Source organism: Syngnathus scovelli, chromosome 21, assembly GCF_024217435.2.
Source record: "Syngnathus scovelli strain Florida chromosome 21, RoL_Ssco_1.2, whole genome shotgun sequence".
Lineage (NCBI taxonomy): Eukaryota > Metazoa > Chordata > Actinopteri > Syngnathiformes > Syngnathidae > Syngnathus > Syngnathus scovelli.
Genome location: NC_090867.1, coordinates 5,595,330 through 5,612,146, shown reverse-complemented (window position 1 = coordinate 5,612,146; position 16,817 = coordinate 5,595,330). Strand labels below are relative to the sequence as shown.

Here is a 16,817-nt window from a genome sequence, read left to right as displayed (position 1 = left end):
TTTTGCAGCTTGAACGCGTCCTCTTCGTAAAAAAAAAAAACACTACGTCGCCTACCTTGAACGTATTTAATTTAATTTAAAAAATAGTAATAGCGACAAAGAAGTGAACGTAATACTAATATTTTGTTTTTGACAATTCTATAACAAGGGGAGAGTGTTACGGTGGGCTGCAGGAAAGTCGACTGCATTGATTTGGTATGATTGCAGAATAATTGTAGCGGCTAACGCATCCACTTTGTGTGACTAATCCAGGCGTCTTGCTGAGGAATATTCGTGGGAAAGTTGCCGGGATGACGGTACGTGAAACCAGGCGATGAATCCCTCCTCCGAGGGCTGCATGGCAAAATCATCTGGAGGAATAAAAACGGTTGTTTTGGATGGAGCACTTTCACACTGTGCGATTCAACGCCATGAGCGTGATTCACATCTAGCTGTGGACACTTGAGGTGGGATCGAGCCACAAAGACCGGACCACCAGCACCACCTGTGTGTGTCCACGGACATGGATAAACTGACTGTCATATCAGGATGTCTCTTCCTCGCTGCAGAAGTCTTCGCCATCGCCAGCATCGCGAATCCGGACTGGATCATCACCGGAGAGTCAGCCGGTAAGAAATCATCTTGCAAAACTTTTACTACTTCCCACGTCATGGCAGTTTAAAGGAGTCCTCTTATGGAAAACTGAGTTTTAAATAATTCTCTAGAGTGCATACCCACCCAAGTTGACCAAGTATAGCGCCGCCTAGTTGCGGATAACTGAGGCTATTTATTCACCTAGTTGCTGTTTTATGCTTTTTCCAAAACGCACTAATGCCACAAGTTGGCGCCAAAGCCCTGTACAAATTAAAGGTACATTGGTAGCTTAATTTACAAGTGCCTCAGTTTACAAGTTTTTAATATTAAAAGTACTAGCAGTATCCGTGAATACTCAGTGAATACTCATCGGTCTGAAAAATATGGTCTTGAACATCTCTAGAAAAATGTGTATCATGTCTTACACTATAAATATGATCACCATCCTTTTTGTTGGCTTAATTATCCGCATATAATTAAGGCGGGAAGTGTTATGAAGGACAATGTGTGACTTTTAATGAGGTCTCTCGGGAGGGTGAGATCTTCCACCTGGAGGATTCAAGCCATGTGACTCATTTATTTTGGCTAAAGGTGCTCAATGTACACAGAAGTACAAAGAGAAAAAGTAAACTCAATGTTATCAAATGATTAATAAGTTATCAATGGTAACACTTGTTTTTCCCCATCCAGGCTCTCTGACTGTTGGTCTGGTCCGACAGTGCCAGACCATTCACGGCCGAGATCGGACGTGCATTCCCCCTCACATGCCCCCAGAGTGGGTCACAACCCTTTTCTTCATTATCCTGGGCATCCTCTCGCTGACTGTCACTTGTTGTCTGCTGGTCATGTCCCACTGGCGTCGTGAGGTCATCCGATATGCACGCTGGATCGCCTTCACAGGACGTAGGTGTCTCGCCGATTCCTCCATCCTCAATTGCCAGTGAAAGACAACGTCAATTTATTTTGTATTGTTGCTTTATTTGTCTTTGTAAATCTGGCAACTTTTTAATTCATATGACCTTTTGAGCTACTTGTGGAACATGGCGTTAGAATAGGAAAAAAAAAAATCTTACTGGAAAGGTCTCTGGCCTTAAACAGTGCTCATAGTTCCTCCAATATTTCCCTACAGCAAGTGCCAATCCCTCACGTCTGACAATTCTCACGCTCTCCTCCTTGTCTTACCTCAGTTGTCCTCTTCTGTATGGCCGCCCTCATTTTCCCAATCGGCTTCTACGTCAGTGAGGTTGGAGGACAGCCGTACAAGCTGCCCAACAACACCGGGGTGGGTTCCTCCTATGTCCTCTTCGTTCTGTCCATATTTTTCACCATCGTGGGCCTGCTGTTTGCCGGGAAGGTTTGCTTACCCGGCTGACGTACTTTACACACGGGAACTCTTGGCCATTTGGAGGCCGAAGATGCAGACTCTTTTTATTTTTTTTCCTTTTTGTGTCCTCATGGGAGGCTTGGCACAACACTTCCGATACATCCGTCCATCTGTTTGCTCAGAGGGAGTGAGTGTCGTCCTGAAGGAGCGCACATGCAGGGGAATTTTCCAAAGATGGATTTAAATAAGGGCGTAACCATCTTATGAAGGAACCAGATAACCTCTCTCACCCCGTTTACAAAAACTGGGACGAGTATGATTGTAAAAGCTGTTGTATGAGCAGCACAATCCAATCTGTAACAAATTCAGTGACATTTTTGTATTTATTTTCTTGTTTTGTAATTCTAAAAAGTAATATATTCCAGTGCATAGCCACCATTAACATGTAGGGATCAAATTGCCTTATAAATGTGCATTCGTTTTGTGCTTTAGGATTTGAGTGCACTTTTTTTTTTGTCATGGAAACAAATAGCTGAATACAGTGAACTCCCGCTATTTCACAAATAACTAATTGCAGTTAAATAATTAAATACAATATAAAGCATTCAATTCTTCACATTTTTGCTTCAATTCTTGGGTATTGTGCTGCCACGTCTGGCCACTTGAGGGCAGTATAATTCAGGCATAATTGATGCACAGTCACTCTTAACAAAGGATAAAGAATACTCTATAGGCCTGTGAGCATTGTTATATTATCGGTCTACATGTTCCCCCACATTTTGTATTCAAATATCAATTTCTTAAAAATCGCAAAAGGATGCGATTGCCAAAGCCGAAACCACAAATATGTGGGGGTTCACTGTGTTACAGAAGTTTTTTTTTTTTTTTTTTTAGTAAACACTCAAATAAATATATTTTCTGTGTCATAATGGATGTGACTCAGGTGTAGTTTTTTTTTTTTAAGTTCAAGCTTCAGTGCATTGCACATACTATTTTACTGTGTATAATATATATGTATTTATTAGATCCATAAGGTTGAATTTTGTCAGGTTGTGTTTTCTGTATCTGTAATGAGGCAGAGCCTCACCACATCCTCACACCTCCTCCCCCTCCTCTTTTTGTCTGCACAGGATCTTAAGGTTGCCATGGGAACATCATAGGATATGGCAATAATGTATCTTTATGAAAGGATCCAGCAGCAGGAATCCAGTTGTCTGTGAGTGTGTTGTGTTTGTGTGTTAAAGTTCCCGTTCAAAGTTCTCTTTGACGTTGCGCATGAATGTGACAGACACAAACATGTCTATTTTAAGGCCCGGCGAATTGTTTCATGCGAGCAAGCCAAGTAAAGAAGTGAGAGCACATGGAAACAGGATTTATCTTTATCTGCTCGTTTATTTGCATGTTTTCTCAAGCACAGACAAACACACAAAGCCTTTGATTGGGTTTGGCGCGGATGGGAAAAAGAATGTGAGCGACAGACTTTATGAAATGTGTGCAACAAATGTGTGTCACTTCTTATTGAGAATTAGCAGTATGACATACTCCGTTGCAACCCTGCATTGTGTTTGGAAATGTTGCACTGGTTGGGAGGACAACAAAATAGGGTAAATCTCTTGCATGCATGCTTTCTTCTGTTAAATTATTTTTGAAGTAATTATCTGTCCCCAACTGTGTGCTTAATGCTTCTGATGCTGAGGCAGGTTAGGGTCATGGTTCATCTCAAGTGGGTGAGCTTTGAAATGGCCTGTTCTGCCAAGTGACTCCACAAGGGGGCGCAATATGTCCTTACGCAATCCTTTTGAAACTGGGCTGTTAACTTTACAAGACATCGGTAATCTAATTGAAGCGTTCATTCCATTTACACTTATATATTTACACATAGACATGTCTGAACAAAACAATCTGTTTATATAAAAAAAAGAACAGATTTTGTAGTAAAAGAGTGTCACCATAAACAGAGGTGAAGCACTAAAAACACATCGTGGGGGGGAAAAAACAGATTTTATAGTAAAAGAGTGTCAGCATAAACAGAGGTGAAGCAATAAAAATAGGTTGAATGAATGAACACACAAAGTGACACAAAAGCCCAAATAGATACAGAAATGAGACACCAGTGTATTCCATTAGCTAATCTTCACTCTGAACTGACTTGATTATTTCTGCTCTTTTCTCACTGGCTGTCTCCTTAAACTTTTGGATGGCCTGGTTACAGGATTTTTTCTGCAAGTGGAAGAAAACATGGCATTAGATACACAGATGTTAACAATCATATATTTATAAAATCTCATTTAGAGAGAAGTTGTAACATACAACTTCAAAAGTGTGCTTCTCCAATTGCAGCTTTAAAATCTCTTCCACGGTCAGATCTTCCACGTTCTTCTTCAGGGCAATGAAGTGACATGAAGGAGAATGGGATTTGTGCTCCTTCCTGTCAAATGGAGACACAATTAAGCAGTTGAAGAAGCAATCTTAAACATTGAAGGTACTTTTAGACAAAGTGTTTGTATATTGTGATGTGTTTTGTACATGTTGCTGCTTTTAAACACTTGGATTGCAAACTTGCATGGCTCAAGTATTTTGCTGTGTAAGAGCAAAGTACCAAAAAACTGCTGAGGTCTTACTCTGGGTCATCATCGGGCTCCCAGCCTTCCAACTCTTTAAGGCAAAAGAAACACATGGCGACATCTGGGCTGTTATCCGAAGGCGTATGTATGAAACCAGCCTTTGCCATCTGTGGAAACGCATGATCAACACATTTGATTACATTTTTGTTTTGAACTTGTTGCTATTCAACGGCTACGTGGTTAGCACAGGGCTCAACAACAAATACTCACGTTTTCCGGCGTGCAAGCGCAGTCTTTGTCGAATGGCCACCCCTCAAATGTCTGCAGCCTATTCTCGTAAATGTACATTTTAAAGATATCGTCGTGAAACGGCTCCATTTTACGTAGATCTGTGATTTTTTTGTGTGTGAATATATTTTTCGCCACTACGGTTTTCAAATTCCAGTCGCCTTTAAAAGTATGCGTTTTGATTGGATGATGCTTTCTTTTTCTTCAAGGTGTAAAAACAGACGCGCATTATGATTATTGCCACCTAGTGGTCAATCTGCTTCGAGTTGAACCAAAGCATTTTATGCAACATTATATGTAATAGTTTGAGGGAAAAACGTATTTTGACATTATTTGGGATTAATTTTCATTATTACCTTTACTGACAACAGACATATTTCCTGTTGTTCTTAAAGTGCTCCATAAATAGAACTGAGTTCCGTTGTTTGGTATCAGGTCAAATTCCAGAGGGAAATGGCAATGTTTATATACACTCTGAGCTTTTGCAACAAGCAAAATTGTAGTATTATTAGGCCGTATCAAAATTAGTGTAAACTACCTTCGTAATGTTAACGACTATCCAGTCAGTGGCAGTAATGAGACAAACTGCTATTTACCAAGTGCCATTAAACACCAGAGAAAGAATGTTCTCAACTGCTATTGGTCAGAATTCGACGCGCGAAATTTTCCGTGTTTTTCATCCGGTGTCAATAACCAGCATCCATTTTTGGACATAAGCGACGTCAAATTTTCTAAATGTATTAATTGTGAATTTCACCCACGTTTAATTTTCTTGAGTTATGGTGATGCAAGGCAGATGTGCAGTTGACACGCTGACAGAGTTTGGCTTTTCTTCAGCGTCAAGCACCCTGAGAGTGGGGTCCCATGTATTCATTAGCACTGGAGGCGACGAGGTTTACGTATACAACTACCAAGACAGACAATTGAAGGCAAGTTTAGGATGTGTTTTCATAATTTCTCAAATTTTAGGGGACATTATATTCCACCATAATGCCACAGTTTTGGGGGGCAAGCAGTGATAACTTTTTATATCACTGTTAAAAATGACCCATGGAAATTGAATCGGATCAATCAATGCAATCACCCAGCCCCGCTAATAATTCAATTCCTCCAGGTGGTCTTCATCTTTCCTGGCCCTGTGAGAGACCTGGTATTGAATGAAGACAAGCAGACCCTCTATGTGGCCTGCTGCAATGGAGTTTATGGGATCTGTTTGTCATCTTTACCCTCCAGGTGGGAACTTTATTTCATATATCACTGGCCTGCACACTACTACAACTGCTATTTATTGATAATCATCTTTACAAGCAGAAGGGTGCTCACTGTATCAGAAAGACAGTATTCATAAAACGTCATGGATGTAATTATAGTAGCGTGGAAAAGGGAATAATGTTTGGGAAATACTGCCCTAATGCAAGTGATTTCTGTTCACCTCAGGGTTCAAAGCTTGGAAGCATCCTCTACCGTGCCTCGTGTTAATGTATCCTCCAAGCAACTTGTTATCAGAGAAGATGGAGTATTAGCCCTACTCGTGATCAACTCTGTGCTGCTGAACCTCAAGCTGACAAAAACATCCTGGCTGTTGACACGCTACAAAATAGCTGAAGTGTCAAAATTCAGTGGCTATGAAACACTTGGTTCATTTAAAGTACCATTGATATCAGACTCAGATGAGTCCGACGAAAGGAGGCCAGTGCTGATTTGTGTCCACTCTGCAGATTCACCATCCTCATCGAGCTTACCAAGAGGTCACGTCTCACTCGAGCCGGTCTTCTTCAAACTCCTATTCGGGATTGACGCTTCCCTAGCCAAATCACCGGTTGTTTTCTGCGGTCTGCCGGACGGCCGTCTGTGTTTTGCCGCTCATCGTGTTCCAGGATCACAGCTCAGAGTCCTCCACAGCCTCGAGCAGCCTGTGGTGTTTGTCGGTTCACCTACCGGGACCCGGCCAGAACCGGTAGGCTCTTTGGTGGCACTGGGTGAACAAGGCAAATTTGTGCTTGTCACATCCAAACAAGCAGGACGGGAAGGAGGAGGCGTCAGAACTGCTTTTACCGAGGTGTGTGTTCCTGGACCTGTAGTGTGTGCCTGCCTTGATAGTTGCTGGCTTTACTACAGCACTGGTTCAGACTTGCTGGGTCTGGATCTGTCACTCGATTTCACTGAAGAAGCAGGATTGCAAAAAGGAGCTGCCGCCTTTCCGAATGTCATCAGTTTAAATGTGTGTAAGGTCGTAGCCTTGACTGGACATGCAAGGAACGCTGAAGGTAAGAAAACTCAGTGAGTCATGGAATTTTGACATGGAATCACGAAGAACCAAAGGTAAAAATAAATTCAGTTCTGATGTTGTGACTCAAAAGTGCATTTATGTCAAATATTTCTGTACCAGGTCAAGTTCAGCTGCTAGGACTGTCCTGTAGGGGGCAGCTCCGAAATATTAGTTTGCCTGTCAGATTGCAAGATGGCGGCTCATCCCATCTTCCCTCGTCACATGTTGGCCGCAGCATCAAAGATGTCCTGTCAGCTATTGGAAATGTTTCTAGAAGGTATGGATTTTCCACATTGCTACTGTGGCATTGAGCCAAATTTTAACATGCTGGAAAAAAAAAAAAATCAAATGTGTCATTAAAAATTCAGTTAACTTATTTTTCCTTTTAGAGCATCAGTGCTGAAAGCATCAATCAAATCCAGAAACCAAACCCTGAAGAAGCTGAATCATGTGCTCAACATCAGCTTCTTATTGAAAGCTGGAGCAGACAATGGGACGCTTCCAATCCAATGTCACGCCACTACCAGCTGGATCACTTTGCTTCAAAAAGACTCTTTGAATTTGAAATGCATCCTGGAAAATGGAAGTTGTCATATTCTGGAGCAAGGATGGACATTAAACATCACCACATCTTCTCTGTGCAATTCCACCAATGAGCAAAGCTCTTCTACACATTATTCATTCCCTCTTCAGAATGTTCAACCAGGCGAGAAACTGGAGATTTCCCTGCCACTGGCGACTGCAGAGGACTCGTTGTTACCTTGTAGCGTTTCCTTCTCCCTCACTTTCTCCCTCTTAGACCTCCTTGAAGAGGAAGCAGCGACGGCGCTTCCAGATGACGGTCTTGTCAGTTTACCGTTGAACACGCTGGTGGTGGATTGCTTGCACGCTCTGAGGGTGGTCGGTCCGTCAAAGAGAAACGTTGCATCTCGACTATACGACGTCACCACGACGGACCCCTTCTGGGCACTTTTAAAATCACGCCGTGGCGAAGAATGGAATGCCGGGAAGCATCAGCATTCTATGACGATTAAGGTGTCGTCGCAGTTACTAAGGGACGTGTTGAAACCTTCAGAGGGGAGATCGAAAGAGATGCCTTCAAACGTGTGTGTCACGCTGCTCGACTGGCTTCTCTGTGAAGGCCACGGAGGCGTGAAGATGCAAGGAGACAAGATGGCCATCAACAGCTCTGTTGTCCACGCTCGAGCACCAAACGGGCACACAATAAAGCTGACGGCTAAAGAGGTCATGCACATTTTGTTTCTTTAATATTGCAAAAGGCATTTTATCTGATTTGTATTCCGAATTATTCTTTTAGCCTTAAAAAATGCAAGTTGCATGCCTGATGGGCTTTGGCTTTCTCGTCCAGGTTGACCTAGCAGAGGACGGTGCGTTGGAGAAGGAGTCCCTGGTTATCGTGGAGCTTCAGGTCAAGAGCTGCTCATTGGGAGCTGTGTGTGGAATGCATCATGCAGTCTTGCAGAGAATACAGGTTACAAATGCTCTTCTGCATTTTGGACCGAATGCAGGAAGTAGAAATCTAATGAGTGGCCCAAAAAAAAAAATATTCTGAGTATATTTTGCTGCCTTTCAGAATCAACATCTCTTTTGCCTTTGATACAGAATTTGTTGCAGAAGGTGCCTGAAAGGCCTCCTTCCACAATCAGAATACGGAATTTACGTATGAGAGAGGCCCTACAGTGCGCTGAGGTAAGACTTGCAATGGATTGTTCATAACCAAAACTGCAAAAATTCTCTTCTCAAATTGTTTGTAATCATAGTTACTAAATGTTTTACCGTAACATTCATCACTAAACGTTTTACACATAAATACAAGATCTGTTTTTGTCTATCTGATTGTCAGAAAATGTTGCAGCAGCTCCGACAAAGTCGAGTCTCCTGCAACTTTGGTGAAGGCATGTCCACGAGCAAGGTGACGTCATGTCTTCTTAGTGTGTATGAAGCACTCAGAGAAAATGAAAATTCTCTGCTTGTTATTTAACAACTGCCCAAGTATACTGTCTACATATATTGTAATTGGACATATGAATCATTTGACAGGAATAAAATGTGTCTTCTGATAACTGTGAAAGAACTTCCATAAATAAATCCTGCTAAAAATATCACAAGATACCGTTTTAACAAATGAGACACAATTAAAATAAAATAAAATATATATTAAAAAAAAAAAAAAGGGACCACACTTAAACAATGATCGCTTAAAAGGAGTATTGGTGACTCATACATCAATATTCCTTTAGGGGGCAGCATATTACTGTCAAATGTGTTTATCCAGGCAAAGTCAGCAAAAACATGTTTGTAGTAAATAAATAAACGAAGAGATTGAGACAACACACAAAAAGCTTTGATCATAAATTAGAAAAAGAAAAAAATGTGCAGTATTGTCTTCATTGCAAAAGGTAAAACCAAGCATAGGAAATGATCATTGCACAGGCTACGTAACACTTTGTCATTGGTAATCATAACACTGGTTTGAATTGATTAAATTCCAACAGGTACAAGTGAACTGTAGGAACGTGCTATAATTTCACCACAATTTCTAGTCAAATATCCATCACTACTTTGTCTACATTCCCACCAAGGGAAGAAAAAAAAAAGCTGTGATTATTTAATGTAGTGGGAATGAGTGTTAATTACAGTCCAGTAGAATCTACTCTTTCTCGAAACCTGATCTCATGTGCTAATAAACTCCGTGGGCCACTTGTACCACACTAATGAGGACTCTGTCTAAAAGGTGACCTCCATTTTCCCTTGACAGTCCCTGTGTCTTTCTCAAATGACCCCCCACGAGCGGGAGGTGTCATTACACTTTCCTTGAAGAAACAGCGAGGGGGGAAATAGACTGCTTGCTCTAAAAAATATGCTAAAGGTTCCATCATGATGTGAGGCATTTGAAAACCTACTAATTGGAATAAATCATAAGGGCCTCCATCCATCCTCCATCTTCTACCTCAAACTTCAATTTCTAGGCACTGCCGTCTCCATGACAACAGAACCAACAGCGAGGTCACAGGTACGTTTTCTCCCCCCCTTTTTATTAATACTCCCACAAAGCCGAGCTGTTCAAGCTGAGTCCGTCTGCTTTCAGCGTGCCTCCCTGGTCGCCGCGCAGATAGTGGCCGCTCCTGCTGCGAATGGCGAGGCGGCCGCGCTCCGGGAGTTCCACGCTGAAATCTTCGGGCACTTCACCGTCCGAGCACACCAGCCCGCTACTGTTGACGTACCAGAAGCGACCGGTCGCACCTGCAGGGTAAAAACAATCCATTACAGCACAGAATGATTGACAACCATTTCATTTCAGCCCAATTTGGCGTGCTGACCTTTAATATGGTAGGCCCCGTTGCTGAATTGCAGACTGAAGACGTCGTAAACAGATCTGCTCGCATCCAAAGTGTTGGAGTTCTTGTGGTGGCAGATGAAACCATTCTCACCTCGGAGGATCAACGTGGGCCGGTTGGTTAGTTTCAAACTCAGCTGTTCGTCCTCCCCTGACAAAAACAAAAACACCGACTTTACTCAAAGAAATAAATCTGAGATAAGATTTTATAGGGAATTTAAACTCTCACCTATAGAATCACTGACAGCTAGCAACTGTCCATTCTTCTTGGTGCAGATATATTTACCATTGTTTGCTTTTAATGCTATCTTGTGACCAATCCATTCCATTGCAAACATGGTGTTAGCTGAGCTGCATAAAATAAGAAATATTTTTTTTTCCATTGGCTGTTTAGTATTGAAGTTGAAAGTAGCCCACTGATAGACATCCAAGAATGAGCGCACCACTCACACTTGTGTGGCTGTACTCTGGATGCCTCCATGGTCCACCAGGGCCCAGTAGTTACCACGGCTAGTTCGAAAAGTACACTTGTTGCTCTCCTTGTCCATCTCCATCTGAAACGTCTCCGTATCCGTCTCGTCTTCCTGGTTGGCGGCGAGGCTTACGCCTGGGAAAGAAAAAGCAAAGTTCCATACCCGTTTAGTGATCAGAGCAGAGAAAAATGTCACATGACCACGAGACAGACAGATTATGCAGGTTTTAATTAGATGCATTGCGCAATATCCCCCATGAATATTACTAAGCTCTTAACAACGGTCCGCTTATCTCTCTCTTCTTTCTGGTCATCCTTCTCTAATAATCTCTGTAGCTCCTCACCCCTGACCCCCCCACCCCGTCCCTCAGCCCAACCCCCACCTTTGCCCCACCTTTGGGGCCTGCCTATCTGCCCTCTTTCACAGCTGGGTTTCGGATATAATCAGCTTTCGAGTGCTGCCCGTCTAGCCCTTCAATCTCCTCAATAAAAGAATCAAGCAAAAAAAAAAACAGGAAGAGCACTGGATTTATAGGTCCACACTTAGCAGGATGTGCAGATAATTGGCAACGCCACTCAACTCTCAAGAAAGCGATGATCAAATGTAGGCAGAACAAAAATGAAAGTGCATTTATGTTAATAAGCTAATTTAGGAAAGGAAAGAAGGGCTTTTCCAAAGCCTGAAAGCTTATATTATGTATAAATGTATTCAGAGGTGAGATTTGATTTGAGTCAAAAAAAAAAAAAAAAGGTTGCTATTTGACAAATGTTGACCTTGGACATTTTTAAACTAAAATAGTTTTGAGTGAAGAAAACCACCATGTGCCTTGGCTCAGTAAAGGTAAAGAACACTGCTGTATTTTCTCGCCACCATCACGCAATCTATAAAGACAATATGGATGCAAATGGAGATGAATCTAATATGCCATACTATCACTTCTCCCTTATTATTTCAGCAGATTGCATTTATTTTCTGATTTTTATTTATTTTCTCTCCCCCTAGGTGTATTTTGATTTCAATTATATGTGGAAGAGAGACAAGTGAGAGTGTGACGACACGCGACAAAGATGTCACGCCCGCTCTCTGAGCTACCTGGACACGATAATGCCCATCTTATTAACTCGTGATAAATCAGGCGTCAGTGGGGGAGTTCGTGTGAAGGCGTGACTCATCATTGATATGAGGTACGTATGTCTGAAGCAGAGTGGCGGCCATGCCAGGTAGACTGGGGGTGGGGGGGTTACTTTCATATAGTCTCCTCCATCCTGAGTCAATGTCATGCTTTGTCTACCTATTCCATGTGTCCATTTCACACTAATTCAACCCAGAAATGATCCTCCGTCAGGGCTCAGCTGGACCTCAGCCGGTATGCCGTCTATGGACGGGAGGACTGAGAAGGAAAGAGATTGGATACGCTGAAATCTGAGGAACCAATCTGAAAAATATCAAAAGCTGTGCTGATGGCCATCGCAAGGTTTGCTGAAGCATACACAAGAAGAAGAAGGCCTCGCCGTCGCAGCGGCGATCGGCTTTCAGGTACGTAAGTTCACTTTCCTTGTTTACAATCGGGCCCTCGGATAGAATCTTAGCATGCTCCTCCGTTTTGGGACGCCGCCCCAGAACGGTCTTGTCCTACCTGCAGTCTGAAAGTGGAGCAGGCCCAACTAATCCATCAGCTCTGCCATCTATTATTAATGGCAAGCTGATGCCACTATCCCCCCCCCCCCCCTCCCTCCTACCTCTCTTTATTTCTTCTTTCCCCCAATCTGCTATCCTGCTCTTCTGCATTTAGGCTTGCTTTTCATGTTGCTCCTTTCAGTTCCACTTTCTTCCTTGGGTCCGTGTGAGCGTTTGAGAGGTTTGGATGGAAAAATAATCTTTTGCTCAGGCAACACGATAAGCGTAAAAAGCCAAAATGAATAAATAATGAAAGACTTTATTGTCATTATCTTCAGCATCTCTCATCTTAATAACATCAAAAGCCTCTTTGATTACTGGACTCGCTGAGTCCATTAGTAAGAAGAAGGCGCGCAAAGTGAGGTCCGGTGACTGACTGCGGTTCTTAAGAATCCCCAAACACCATGTCGTCTACTCCCTTGCCCGCTTTCCCTTTCACCTCCGTCTCCTTTTATCATCTCGTCGAGCAGCAGAGGTACACCGCATTAGGATTTATATCCAGTGCAGGAGTTTTCATGCTGGCATCGGTTGAAGTCGTAACTGTATTTCCATTTGCGTTATTTCCTACATGGTATGGACTGTGTTCCACTTGACTGTATTGTTAAATGAATAACGCTATGGGCAAATATTTATTTGCAATGCAGTGTGTGTGTGTGGGGGGGAACTTGCGCTCAAGGGCCACATTTGATATGGTTGGATGGACATTCATAGATGAAGGTAAATAAAATAGAATATTAATAAATATTTATATTTCAGTACTCGTGTAAATGCGTTGCCTACTGCTGATCTGATATCCTTTTGTTAATTTTTTTTTGCTGCTGACCCCTTCATGAGCATTTTCCGCCGCATTGTTAGGGAGTCAGCGGTCAGTGGGTTAGGTTAGATTAGGTGACTCAAGAAGCTTTTGACCAGGGGGGGTGGGAGCTTGTGTTTCTGAAAGCAGACGCTCTCTTTACCTTCCAGGAACAGGGGACTAACTTCATTAATAATTCAACACACTTCACCCCCCACCCACTCGCCACAGCGGGACATTATGTTAGTGTGTGCGGGCCTGTGTGATTGTGAAAGATGAAGCTTTTGTTTGTGCGAGGAAAACCTACTGTAGGCATGATGCAAGGATGGAAATTTACACCGAATGTGCAGAGAGAGCTGCGGCGGACCCTCTCGCCGTTTCCAGTCCTTCCCTTCAGCCAATCAATCTTAACGCGCTCACGGTCATTTGGTTTCTGTCGGCAGCCCCCCATCCCCACCCCACTTCGCTAACAATGAACGGGGGCCAGATTGGGTTTCACCAAACCGGGATGGAGTAACACGAGCCCGCAGACAAGAATCTGCAGCCAGTGGCTCAGCATGCTGACAGTATGCTAATCCATCCCCAATCAGACCAGCGCGTGCCTTTCAACCCTCAGCAACCAAACACTTAGCGAGCACTTGTAGCGCACTTCTACTTGGGTGTAAAATGAGCCCCGCAATCGCAATCTTGAGTTTTTGCACACGCATGAAAGAAACGCGGCCTTGTTTCGGACGAGAATGGACTTTGAAGCTGATGCGGAGCAGCTGTAATCCATCAACGCTGCGCTGCGCTGCCATGTCCGCCCTCGCGCTGATCAAATAACCCACTTCAACTGCCCTGTGACAAGACCAAAGCATAAATACATAATGCAATATCAACACAATTCTGCCACGCGCAATATAGGTTACAAGCAGCTGTTTCACAAGGCCCAGCAGGAAAAAAATAAAATAAAAAAAAGCGCGTTAACAGCATTAGCCAGCAACGCCACTACAGGGAAAGCCAGACTTTTTTTTTTCCGTCTTCTAAAAAAATAAAGTACATTTCTATGATTGATTATGTAGTAAAGGACTCGGAAAACAATGCTGTGCTTTCACACCTCGGAACAACACAATTAGACGTCGGATCTGTCGGAGTTTCATTCATTCTAGTATTACGGTGACCTCACACACATTCACGATTGGCAACTTCACCTTTTCATGTCCAAGTGATACGTCTCCACTAAGAAGCTTTGTATGTAAGGGGTGCTTTACCTACCTTGCCTCATGGAGACGTGTTTCCCATTGGCTGCCGTCAGAACCACTTGCGGTTGGCTCTCCTCCAGGTCAAATAGTTCGTCTTTGCCCGGTTTGGAACAGCGGCCGGACCTCAAGGTGCCGCTAGGGCCCATGGGAGACAAATACTTCCCCTCACAGTCTTTGAAAGCCAACTTTCCACACTTGAGCTCTAGAGTGTACGTAGTGGTCCTGCCACTTTGCTTCACCAGCTTCCCATCATTGCTGAGGAAGCGGCCGTCGCAGGTCTTCAGGCAGTACTTACCGCTCTGGTAGACGAGGGTCAGGATTGCGGCTACCCCCCAGGGAATGTTCATATCCACCGAGATCTCGCCGTCCTCCTCCGAGAGATGGGCGTAGCGCTTGCGGGCCACTGACAACAAGTTGGCCTGCGGGTGGAGAGCCAGGTGCAGCACCCACAGCTCGGCGTCTGTGACGCCTTGAGCGAAGCAGGACAGGTAGTCCCTGGAGCCGCCGAAGAAGCGGAGGTGCTGTTCGGATTGAAGAGCCCAGCGACCGTCCGACTGGGCCGCGATGAGGAAACGGCATTCCGAGTGGCGGTCCTCCACCTCGCAGCTCACCTTGCCGTCCTTGTCGGAGGCCAGGTAGCGTCCGAGGTGGCTACGCAGGTACACCACCCGGGTGTCCTGAGACTCCTGCTCCAGAATCCAGATCTGCTTCTTCTTCATGCTTGGAGCTGAAGCATTGAGCTGACAGACAAGGATAGCAAAGTGTTAACGGCACCTGTCATCTTTTCAGGATAGTCCAATTCGATTGCCTTTAGCCATGTCGGGATCGATTGAACTTTTAATTATTATTCGTATTTAATTCATTAATTCAGCAATTAATTGGATTTTTTTCGCCCAACCTTAAAGCCAAATCTCTCAGCTGTGAGGTAGCAGCCTTCGTGGTTGATCAGACCAAACTGAAGCGTCAAAGCATGATTCCCATTGGACGGCATCTCGACCTACAATCAAAAACACAAGATAGATTATATAAACTTTCTCCAAACTGTTTCCACAAAGTTGAACGCTTAAAATTTATGGCCTTAAAAACAGGCAGCGTTCATGCCGCTTGTTCCAATTTTTTTTGCCCTTTGTTTGCCGCACTTGTCTAACTTCAAATAATTCTTTCAATCCATAGTGGGAGAGAAAACTAAAATTCCATTTTATAAATTAATGGAAGTTGTTACAGTTAATTGCAGCGCTGACAAGGTAGATTTCCTCCATCTGACAAAATTACCAATGACTCATGCTGTTGTGGGAGAATTAGCATTTAATTTAGATTTATTCCTTTCTTTGTAGCACTCTGCTAAATCAACAGGGGCCGGGGGGGGGGAAAAACGAATAGAGGTGATGTCATGGGGAGTGATGAAATGCAAACATGGCTAAGACAGGAAATCAATTCATTAAGGTACAGCGTCGAAAGCACTCCAGAGACCGCCAAATTCCGACCCCCACCCATGGCTTTTGCGATAGTTTTCCAGCCGCAGCCTCCTAATTTACTTACTGTGGTTTTGTGGCTTCCTCGCCGCTGTTTCTTCAGCTCTAATTCCGGCTCCCAGATTTAAGAGTCTTCTTTCACCAAATGACCTGTTGTAATTCCTGCCTTGGTTTTCCACCTTCCCTCCCAGCCTCCACTTGCCTAATCAGGTTAGTCGCGGCGAAGGCTTGAGTCAAGCTCCTCGGCGGAGAGCCTGTCGTCGGTCTCTTGTGCCGCGTGGGCTCATTTTGCTCTCGACCGCTTATCTCCTCATCTTCACCGTGCCGCCTCCCCCTCTCGCCTGTTGAACCCGTCCAGCTTTTTTGACTGCTTCACCCCGAAGCTTCATTTGCTAGTCGTCTTCTGCTCATTTTCTGAACTTGAGCTTGGTCTACCAGGTTCTTTAAGTGTGACCAAAGTGGAAGAACATCCTCACCCATCCAAGCACTCCTTTTTCTCCGATCATAAGGTGTCCATCACAAAAGGATGCCTGCCTTTGTCACCTTTCCCATCTCGCTATGCTTTGACTCCTCTGCTCTTTTTCGCAACTTTTGCTCTGTTCTTTACTCTCTGGCACATGAAGACAAGGCACAGGCTGATAGTAACCAGAGCACTCCTTGTGCCTGCTCTTCTCCGGCTCCCCTTACCCTCTAACACAGAGGCTTTAGTTACACACCTTCTCTGATTGCACACTCCCTGGATCAGCTCTAATAGGACCAAGTAGCAGACTTTTGTGTACCCCCCC

At 43.8% G+C, this 16,817-nt stretch overlaps 4 protein-coding genes and 1 long non-coding RNA gene across 6 annotated transcripts; 2 read left to right on the top strand and 3 right to left on the bottom strand.

The window, feature by feature from the left end:
- LOC125991152 (uncharacterized protein C16orf52 homolog B) lies at window positions 1–3,747 on the top strand. 2 transcript variants are annotated; one of them, XM_049758760.2, is made up of 4 exons: window positions 1–608; window positions 1,264–1,476; window positions 1,761–1,855; window positions 3,028–3,747. In XM_049758760.2, the coding sequence occupies exons 1-4, from the start codon at window positions 503–505 to the stop codon at window positions 3,055–3,057; spliced, it is 444 nt and encodes a 147-aa protein (XP_049614717.1). In that variant the 5' UTR covers window positions 1–502; the 3' UTR covers window positions 3,058–3,747. The 2 variants fall into 2 exon arrangements, with proteins under 2 accessions (XP_049614717.1, XP_049614715.1); XM_049758758.2 differs by lacking the exon at window positions 3,028–3,747 and having other exon boundaries at window positions 3–608; window positions 1,761–3,017.
- LOC125991154 (uncharacterized) lies at window positions 1,124–1,892 on the bottom strand. The gene is made up of 2 exons (XR_007489186.1): window positions 1,756–1,892; window positions 1,124–1,502 (listed from the first exon to the last, which is right to left on the bottom strand). It is a non-coding gene; the product is annotated as an uncharacterized lncRNA (long non-coding RNA).
- Window positions 3,748–3,879: 132 nt separating the features above from the next.
- On the bottom strand, window positions 3,880–4,940 carry birc5a (baculoviral IAP repeat containing 5a). Its single transcript, XM_049758761.2, has 4 exons — window positions 4,732–4,940; window positions 4,519–4,628; window positions 4,208–4,325; window positions 3,880–4,117 (listed from the first exon to the last, which is right to left on the bottom strand). The coding sequence occupies exons 1-4, from the start codon at window positions 4,837–4,839 to the stop codon at window positions 4,025–4,027; spliced, it is 429 nt and encodes a 142-aa protein (XP_049614718.1). The 5' UTR covers window positions 4,840–4,940; the 3' UTR covers window positions 3,880–4,024.
- A 422-nt stretch (window positions 4,941–5,362) lies between these two features.
- faap100 (FA core complex associated protein 100) lies at window positions 5,363–9,102 on the top strand. Its single transcript, XM_049758756.2, has 8 exons — window positions 5,363–5,678; window positions 5,864–5,982; window positions 6,187–7,016; window positions 7,139–7,295; window positions 7,408–8,263; window positions 8,388–8,510; window positions 8,642–8,728; window positions 8,883–9,102. The coding sequence occupies exons 1-8, from the start codon at window positions 5,529–5,531 to the stop codon at window positions 9,018–9,020; spliced, it is 2,460 nt and encodes an 819-aa protein (XP_049614713.1). The 5' UTR covers window positions 5,363–5,528; the 3' UTR covers window positions 9,021–9,102.
- fscn2b (fascin actin-bundling protein 2b, retinal) lies at window positions 8,916–16,713 on the bottom strand. The gene is made up of 7 exons (XM_049758757.2): window positions 16,100–16,713; window positions 15,459–15,557; window positions 14,574–15,300; window positions 10,827–10,983; window positions 10,606–10,727; window positions 10,360–10,527; window positions 8,916–10,282 (listed from the first exon to the last, which is right to left on the bottom strand). Exons 2-7 carry the CDS (start codon window positions 15,549–15,551, stop codon window positions 10,077–10,079), a joined length of 1,473 nt encoding a protein of 490 aa, XP_049614714.1. The 5' UTR covers window positions 15,552–15,557; window positions 16,100–16,713; the 3' UTR covers window positions 8,916–10,076.
- Between the last annotated feature and the right edge of the window lie 104 nt (window positions 16,714–16,817).